This window comes from Brugia malayi (assembly GCF_000002995.4).
Source record: "Brugia malayi strain FR3 genome assembly, contig: Bm_v4_ChrX_scaffold_001, whole genome shotgun sequence".
NCBI classification, from domain to species: Eukaryota; Metazoa; Nematoda; class Chromadorea; order Rhabditida; family Onchocercidae; genus Brugia; species Brugia malayi.
The window spans coordinates 7,542,112-7,550,988 of record NW_025062479.1 but is presented as its reverse complement, the minus strand read 5'-3'; the positions used below and the strand labels follow the sequence as shown (position 1 = coordinate 7,550,988).

The 8,877-nt window shown below is 36.8% G+C and overlaps 3 protein-coding genes across 3 annotated transcripts; 2 read left to right on the top strand and 1 right to left on the bottom strand.

Annotated features, from left to right (window-relative positions):
- Positions 1–472: 472 nt before the first annotated feature.
- On the top strand, positions 473–1,299 carry Bm5311 (Uncharacterized protein; the record flags this gene model as incomplete). Its single annotated transcript, XM_001898973.2, has 2 exons — positions 473–491; positions 1,070–1,299. 2 exons carry the CDS (start codon positions 473–475, stop codon positions 1,297–1,299), a joined length of 249 nt encoding a protein of 82 aa, XP_001899008.1.
- A 1,067-nt stretch (positions 1,300–2,366) lies between these two features.
- Bma-polk-1 (Uncharacterized protein) lies at positions 2,367–6,305 on the bottom strand (the record flags this gene model as incomplete). Its single annotated transcript, XM_001898975.2, has 13 exons — positions 2,367–2,541; positions 2,690–2,934; positions 3,007–3,154; positions 3,274–3,395; positions 3,637–3,789; positions 3,905–4,029; positions 4,281–4,338; positions 4,427–4,602; positions 4,669–4,777; positions 4,871–5,002; positions 5,447–5,599; positions 5,687–5,839; positions 6,288–6,305. The coding sequence occupies 13 exons, from the start codon at positions 6,303–6,305 to the stop codon at positions 2,367–2,369; spliced, it is 1,767 nt and encodes a 588-aa protein (XP_001899010.2).
- Positions 6,306–7,336: 1,031 nt separating this feature from the next.
- Bma-prdx-3.3 (Uncharacterized protein) lies at positions 7,337–8,659 on the top strand (the record flags this gene model as incomplete). The annotated part of the gene is made up of 6 exons (XM_001898976.2): positions 7,337–7,354; positions 7,471–7,581; positions 7,683–7,774; positions 7,970–8,129; positions 8,220–8,299; positions 8,434–8,659. 6 exons carry the CDS (start codon positions 7,337–7,339, stop codon positions 8,657–8,659), a joined length of 687 nt encoding a protein of 228 aa, XP_001899011.2.
- Positions 8,660–8,877: the final 218 nt, after the last annotated feature.

The window sequence follows — 8,877 nt, the reverse complement described above, 5'->3', positions numbered from 1 at the left end:
TAAATGGTTGACATTCTCTTCCTCTTCTGCACCCACACCCACCCTTCCCCTTGTGTCTATTATAATATGTTCTCATTTGCTCACCCAAGGTTCTTCTCATCTGCCTTTGATCAGTCTGCCTATAGAGTAATGTCAGAGTAGAAGACGGACAAAGTTTCTGGAACAATCGATTGGAAGCTGAGAGCACTTCTCTCCCGCATTCATTCACCATTTTTAGGCTTAGTGTGTGTTGGTGGTTCCATTGCCCGGCGGAATTGGCGTGGATGTGACAATCTTCACTCCCTTTTTTTTACATTTTATACTTGCTGTCTGTAATTTTTATTAGATCGATTCATGGCACTGGGACAGTTTGGCTTCAAACTGTAGAGTTCTGATTGTTGGTTTGTAACAAACTTCCATTCAAAAATTCTCCATTGTAGTTCTCGGGTCGCTTCTGTCTCTTGTCGAGGTCTTACGTACGGTTCCGGAGATCATGTCTCGCTCAGTATTTGGTAAGTTTTGAGTAATTTAGTAAAGTTTTATCTGCATCTATTTTTATTACGAATGAATCTTAAATGGGGAAGTTCGGAAGGTTATTCTTTGTCAAAGGAAGTATTTGGCTTTAAATGGATTCATTATTTTATATATTTACCTACCATTCTAATAGTACCATAATTAAAGCGATAATTTCGAAATAATTCAGAAGTTATGAGTTAATAACTGTCATCGGACTACTCTTTTTCATTTAAAAGTATTGAAAAGGTTTGAAACTGCTTAATTATTTTTGAGGAAGTGTTTTTAAACTTCCCTGGTGAAAAGCGTCTGTTATGAATGAGTTATTGTTCAAATATATTGCAATACTTCGTCATTCTGGCATGGTTCACAAGACTATATTTGGGAAGTTAGGTTTGGTAGAGATTAGGACGTAGATTGCTTTTGCTCTAGACTTCAAGTCTTTGCAGCACGTTTTTTATTGCTGAGCTTAAAACAAATCGATATCCTCATACATTTTGGCCTAGATTATGAATATAGTTACTGCCAACCACTTGCCACTGCAGCACTACGTAATCTTCGAACTGTTCTTTTCCAGTTGGAAACTTGCCTTACAGTGCAAGAGAGGAGGATGTGGCAAATTTCTTTTGGCAAGTCGGTCCGGTAACCAGCGTGCGCATCGTGTTGGATCGGGACACAGGCCGTCCGCGTGGTTTCGGTTTCTGCGAATTCGAAACGGAAGCAGCGGCGGAGCAAGCTGTTGGAAGTATGAACCATGCGGAATTTATGGGACGTCAGCTTCGTGTCGATCGTGCTATTTCTCGATGAATGTTTTCAGCAGCTCTGGGCGTACACCTATTGTTTTGTTGTAATCGTCCCGTTTCAAATGTTCTTTTGCAACTCGGTTACTCTTACATTGGTGTAATTACAGTGTTGACGTATTCCGTGGCAGTTTATTTTTTTGTCACATCTTTGATTCTCTTTCCAGTACAAATGTGACTTCCCTGTTTTGAGGCGTATTTTCAGAAATAAAGATTACATTTTAAGATACAAATTGAATGATTTTGTGAAGCTACGATGTAATCGTGTAGTAGACAATGTGCAAGTACTTTTATCTATTGCGGTACTAGCTGTTCAGATGCAGTGGAATTTAAACATTGCGGTGTGCGTGATGGATCAGGGTTCTTCATGGTTGGGTGGAGACCAGGGTCGCCACATTGTTGCGTCATTATTCGACGGTATAGTCCTCCAACTTGGTAAAACCAATTTTGCAACAATGGTTAGCTTGCTTTCGTCATGTTAGACGATTTGGTGTTAAGCTTGGGTTGCTGATAAGGCCGAATAGTACGAGTATTATGTTCAAATCCCGCAGTCAATGGTGCTATGAGGTTCGTTGCGTGTTGGTGTATCGCTGTGCTTTGTATCCGTATGTGTCATTCTGCGCAAAAGAAAGATTTGCAGATATTTCGGTTACTGTTTTTTCATTGGTGGCCATGAGCGGAATAAGTCTATGTCCGTCTCAAATAGCCAAGACAGACTGGGACTTCAAGACTGAGTAATTGTAACGGACATAACTGCGGTACTTCTACAAAATTTGGTACCCACTTTTATGTCACTGGAGACGAGAAACGAAAAAAGCAAGACATGAGGTTTTTTCATCCAAGAAAATTTTTTTTTACTCACATAAAGACACAGGATTACAGAATCATTTAGAAATAAGCGTTTCCCTTCATTTCCTCTTCAAAACTACTAGTGAGTTCCCAATGTTCTAATAAATCCTTACGTGTCTTATTTGGTACTGTTCTCCCTGTTTTCCAAACAGCTGGGTCACTCTATAATCTACAAGTAGTGAGGGAAAGACATCTAGAATCTGGTCGAACCAATGACAAATTATATTACATTTTCGCCGGTGTTCTGGTCAAATAATTTTCTAATGAATTCTTGGGTGTCTTATTAGGAGGCACTGTTCCCTTCGCCAGCCTTTTTTTTGGTATCTTATCTTTCGGACTTCCACATTTCAACGTTGTTTTATTGGCGTTTTGAGCGTCTTGCAGTTCACTTATCACTTGCCTGGAAAGAGAGCATTTATGCAAGAAGTGACTAAAATTATATAAATTCCAGTCGAACCTCATGCCTTTTTCATTACATAAAGCCGTATTCGTTAGTGTTCTTATCACAGTAAAAAACAGAAATACTGAGTTCATGTCGATTTCCGAACCTATTCAAACATTCATCAATATGCTGATTCACCAAACTCAGCTCCTTCGGCAGTGTGGTTTTGCAAATTGGGCAAGGCTGTGGTTGATCCAAATAAACCATTTCTCGGGAAACATCATCTGAATCTTCACCGTTGCTATCGAGTTTTAAAGGTGGAAGTAGAAGACTGTCATTTGATGCATCACTAATGTATCCTATTGATTCTCTTCGCTTCCAAAATAAGCACAGCGGATATGGCGATTCAACCTCATAAAATGTGGCATTAAAAATTGAAATAACCTATATAACAGATGTACACATAAAACTCTACAAGCATACTTTCTCATTTTTGAAGACCAAATGCGCTAATCGTACACCCAGCAGTCGCAAATACTTATCACTGTCATGACCGTCATGCATTTCTCTACGTACAAATTTCGAACACAAAGCAAATAAACGGTTTACATCACAAATCATATAGTCCACGCTGAAAAACTACAGTCGACAATTTCAGTTTTTTTTTTTTTTAAGATTTGAGTAACTAGTATGAAAGGTTCCACTTTATTAACTAAGGAAAAGTTGGAGTCCATCATGAAAGTTCAATACCTACAGCACCGTGTAATTACATCAAACGTTGAAAATTTCATTTTTACAGTAACTGTTCGTCCTCCTCGAATTCCATGACTGGGTAAAGAATTAATAAGTTCGTTGCAAAGACTTTCCAACGTCTATAATTTAGAGAGAGTCATTACCATAAGGTTTTCAAGTCCTAAAGACTGAAGGGCGTAAAATGCTCAAATCTCATCACCTTCTAAACTCACGGACTTCTAGGTCTTACAAACTTTAACCAAAACTAAAAAAATATCTGCAAAGCATTTCCTCGAGAAGAGCTCCAAGGTCTCCAGTAGGATGGAATGTTCGTTCTGTACTGATACTTTTCCGTCTCATTTTTTGATCAGCACTGAACACTTGAGATATACCAAGAGCAATTCGCAAAAAATATTCATAACTGCGTTGTGTAAAAAGCAAACTAATTATTCCGCGTCGCTCATAGAAGTCAACACATTTTTCCAAACCTATCCCTTTTAGAACTGCTTCCATTACAGGCCCAATACCGCTTATCTAAAATAATAAACGCGAACTGGTCCTGTTTATATTAAAATAACTTTTAGAAACAACAGAAAATAAAGTAACACGCACAGTTTTACTATAAAATTCAATGGATTTATAAAATTACCTTACGTATTGGAAGATCCTTCAAAAAAGTTAAAACGGCTTCCCTTTCATTCAGCAGACGATACTGCCCGTTCGGTTTATTGATATCGGAACATACTTTAGCTAACAGAGAATTTGGCGCAATTCCTACAACACTTACTGGCTTACATGAAACAAATGACAAAGAATATTCTCTCCTAATAAAACTAACGTTGAAATTCCGAACGACAGCAGCAGCATGTATGAGCTAATTGACCTCATAAACTCACTAAACTAAGTTTCTATCTTCATATCGCAGACTACTGCTTAAAACACATTCTGCCTGCGTACTTATACTTGCTTTTTTCCAATAAATTATTGAATATAGCAACTACTATAAAAGACTAACGCTGACGTACCTGCACTACATGTTAAACCCACTGCTTGTTCTACTCTGAATCGCATTTCACGAACAACCTGCAAAGTTGTTTTGCCAGAAAACATATTTTCAAATGACATTAAAATGTTTTTTATATGAACAAAAAAGAAAACTATGGAACAGTACTTCATCAATATCCACTCCGAAAGTGATGTGGTCTCGTACACATTTACGTAGTTTTTTACATTTTGTGCATATTTCTTCAGTAATTTCAGCCTTGTTCAAGTGATGTATCTCATTTTCTGCAACCAAAGGTAGTCGACAAACGCACTCACCCATATATCGAATTCTTTCGTGCTCAACTGCAAAGTGGATTTTAAAATAAGTACAGAAAAAATGATCGGTAGCATAACAACCAAGTATTGTACCTGAGCCAGTGCGGAATCGATTTTGGATGTAGGTAGTTAAATCGAGATATGCTTCATCCAAGCCATCCGCATAAAAATCAGGATCATAGTCTCTAAATATTTTCCTAGCCTGAAAAATAAGTGCTGCTTATTTTCCGGTTATTTTATGAAAACATTTCGCTTCCTTGAATTTAAAATTCTTCAATGATCTGAAAACGCCCACCACTGAACTTGCTTCTCGATATTTGTCAAAACAACCATGAACAATTCTTAGTTGAGGGCATAACTTCTTTGCAATGAAACCGGGCATAGCAGAACGGACACCAAAACGACGAGCGGCATAATTTGATGTACTCTGGAAAAGCCACAATTGCAGAATAGTGCAAAGTTCATATAATAATGCCCTCAAAACGTCCATTAGATTTTAACTTCTGGTTGAAAGTGATGCAGCGTAAGATGCTAAATTCATTTCACGTTTCAATATGCTGCATAAGATAGTGCAGAATACTGAAATATATAGATTTAATTCCCTCTTAAGAAACTGTTCCAAACAGGTAATGATTAAAAAGACATTGTCTTATAAGAACTAAATCTTTATAACGCAAAGAACTATTAACTACACAGGTATATAAAGGGAAAAGAAACTAACTGATAGGAAACATATTTCATAGAAAGGCCAAACAATTGTTAAATCTGTTGTTCTATGAACTGTAGCACAATAATACAAGTTGTTTCAGAAAAAAATAATATAGGATACACTGTAATCAGATGCATAAATGAATCAAAATACTATACATACAAGCATTAAATTCGAACCCACTGCCATTGGAATATTGCGAAGTGAAGGATCATCTCTCATTTCAACAGCTGCATAAAATGCATCCATATCAACGTGAACAGCATAACGGGAAAGGTCGCGTTCTTTTTCCAGCAGGTCCACCAAAGCATCCATCTAAACTATGCAGTCTACAATGCATCACAAAGTATGACCTAATAAAAATTCACTATAGGATGAACTAGAAAGACAAGTAAAACTAACTTCAGCTTGAGCCTGGAGAATCTGATGTGGTGTAAATTTTGCCATAATGTTATTGTAATATTTTATCCTAGCATCGATTCTCTCTTTCTTTTTCTTTGTATATCCTTCGAAATTTGAGCTAGTATTTTCATTGATTATTTTCTGGATATGCTCCTAAGAATATTTTCGCAATCTTTATTAGGAAGGAGCATTTTATCCAGATGGTTATTTATAAACAACTGTGAACGAAATCATTTAAGCAGTGCAACATAGGAACATAGAGAAGGTGCCACTAAATATTTTTTTTTTGCCCTTTTTGTTCTACGTGTGGAGTATCTACCGTAAAGGCACGAAAGGGAGCAAAATTTCCATTTGAATAGCACATGTAAAATGTATGTAGGAGTGATATAAGTCACTGGAAGAAACTTATAACCTAGGGATAAAGGTCACTCTGCAACAAGTGAACAGCGCTATACAGTCAGGAAGTAAGCTAAACGAGTGTTTCTATATCCGATACTTTTTTCTGTCAGGAAATTGAACAACAATTTATGACATCCATTATCACGAGAGGCGAGCCACACTGTCTTGTATCATTTGCACTAACTTTGTATGAAAAGGAAACCTTGTCAACGCCAACCATGCCGGTCTTGCTGTTACTGAAGGGCAGCATGTCTTACTTCACTTGTTACTTGCTTGCTGGTGGACCATATGGAAGTCGCTTAGACACATTATCAAATCTTTCACATAGAACACTGAAAAATGACCCATTTAACAAATATGCCATTCTTCTACTTGATTCAAAGAATTTTATTTATATATCTTTCCTCTTGCAGTCCACAATGCACCATCAGTCAAGATATTTTGTAATCGAAGCAACGATATCTTCATTGAACACTGTGCAAAAGCGCCAGAAAATCAATCCTCTCCACTACCTACCCTCAGGCTTCAGTAAAGTAACCTAAACTTATTTACGAATTTCATATCCTCCGACTGCTTAACCCTCTAGGAGTTTTAAGTCTATTTGTTACATTGGGAGTAGAGATTGTGTAATTGAGGAGACAACAGAAATCGATAAGAGTTGCGGAAAGCAGAGACTTGGAAGAGTTGGAGATGGAATGCTAACACTGGGAAAGCTTGGCAATGACAGTGAGGGAAGTTCGGGTAAACTTTTGGCTCTTCCACTTAGATCATCCTGCTGTCTTCTGTCTGAAAAGCCGGGTCAGATTTTTCCAGAACACTTGCTTAGTGGATGATTTTTAAAAATTGTGGGTTGTTTTGACATAATCACATTTCTATTTATATAACTTAGATAAAATGGACAGTTCGTGTGGTCTGTTTTCTTGAATCATCCAAAAAATTTCTCTGAAAAACCATCGTTCAGTCTGGGCCACATGCGGCAGTTTCGGTAATTAGATAATAATTCCATAATAACATAATAACATTATTCATTTAGGGGGAAGGCTCCATAAGCGGTAATAAAGTAATATTTGACGCGATATTGTTAAGAGGTTGTGATGAAGAGATGTAATGGTAGAATAGACTCTGACAAATAAAAATGTGTATAAGAAAGGACTGAACAGTAATGTGTATTTGTGACTATTTCCTGATTATTGCTTCCCCAGTTTCTTACAAAACAGATATTACAGGGAGAAAGCAAGTAAATTGAGCAAAATGATTCGTTCAGTGTTAGTAAGTTTTACGAATTGTTCCCGTTGGTTTGCTCTCTTTATCGTTTTCTTCAAGACCTAATTTCAATAATCTTTTGAGTAAGCAAAAGTAATAATTGTATACTAACTAGTTTTCAGGCTTCAGTGTCGCCACTTCGTCAGATACTTGCAAGTCAACTTTGCACGTCCTCTATTACGTTAGCTGGCATTCGACCTTTGGGTCCAAAAAACAAAGCACCTGATTTTTCTGTACGTATCCCAATAGCTATGTTTTTATCACTTTGTTTAACATTTAGTGACTGAAAGAATAATCATTGTATACAGCCGTTTTCAAGCGTATCATATTTCAGGGCACAGCAGTTGTAAATGGAGATTTTAAAACAATTAGCATGAAAGATTACAAAGGAAAATGGCTTATCCTGTTTTTTTATCCTCTTGACTTGTTAGTTAACCTTCTGTCTATCCTCCAAAATTTCTCAGTTTTCCTTGGCGACTTCCTGGATTTCGTGAAGATTGCTATTATAGCCAGTGCACTGGTACAGTTGCATTGGTACAATGATTTATTGTATATTGATAATGATTTGTTTGTTAATTTATTAATTTTTCACCTTGGTCTTGAAATTGATGTTAGTTTCAGTACCTTCGTTTGTCCAACCGAAATTACTGCCTTTAGCGATCGATGTGCGGAGTTTCAGAAATTAAACACAGAACTGATTGCATGTTCGTGCGATTCACATTTCTCACATCTAGCATGGATTCAAACCCCACGTAGTGAAGGTGGTCTCGGTGACATGAAGGTTCCCGGTATTTATAAATTTTTACAAGTTTAAGTAATATTCCGGTTTTAATTTCAATACTCTTAAATAGGCTGGAAAGTTTCCTTGCAGATTCCAGTGCTTGCAGACTTTAATAAAGATATAGCGAATGCATTCGGTGTCCTTGATCATGAAACAGGTATCTCATATAGGTAAGATGCCATATCTTGACACTTTGTCTAGGACATTTTAGAGTTTTTTTTTTTTACAAATTCAAATGTGTTGTCTCTTAAACAAAACTGAGGATGTATCTCTTTTAGTTATTAATTCTTCTAGTTCTTTTCAGAGGTTTGTTCTTAATCGATCCAAGTGGTGAAATCCGTCATTCTCTCGTGAATGATCTTTCGGTTGGTCGTAGTGTGGATGAAGCATTTCGTACGCTAAAAGCCTTTCAGTTTGTGGAGAAACATGGTGAAGTATGTCCGGCAAACTGGTCCGATGATAAGCCAACAATTAAGCCCGGCATCAAGGAGTCCAAGGAGTATTTCAAAAAGGTCGATGGTCATACATAAAAAATCCAGTAGCACCTAAAAATGATTTATTTGGACGACGTGAAGTTCTTTTTTTTTTTTTTTGAATAACAGAGTTTTTTGTTTCTGTTTATGTTAAGGTTATAATTTAGTTGCTTTCTGTAGTTATATGTATGCGATTTACTCTAAATAATAAATATCTGAGAAAGGCTAATATCTGTTAAGTCACAGAATTCAAACACTACACGGCTGAATTAGTT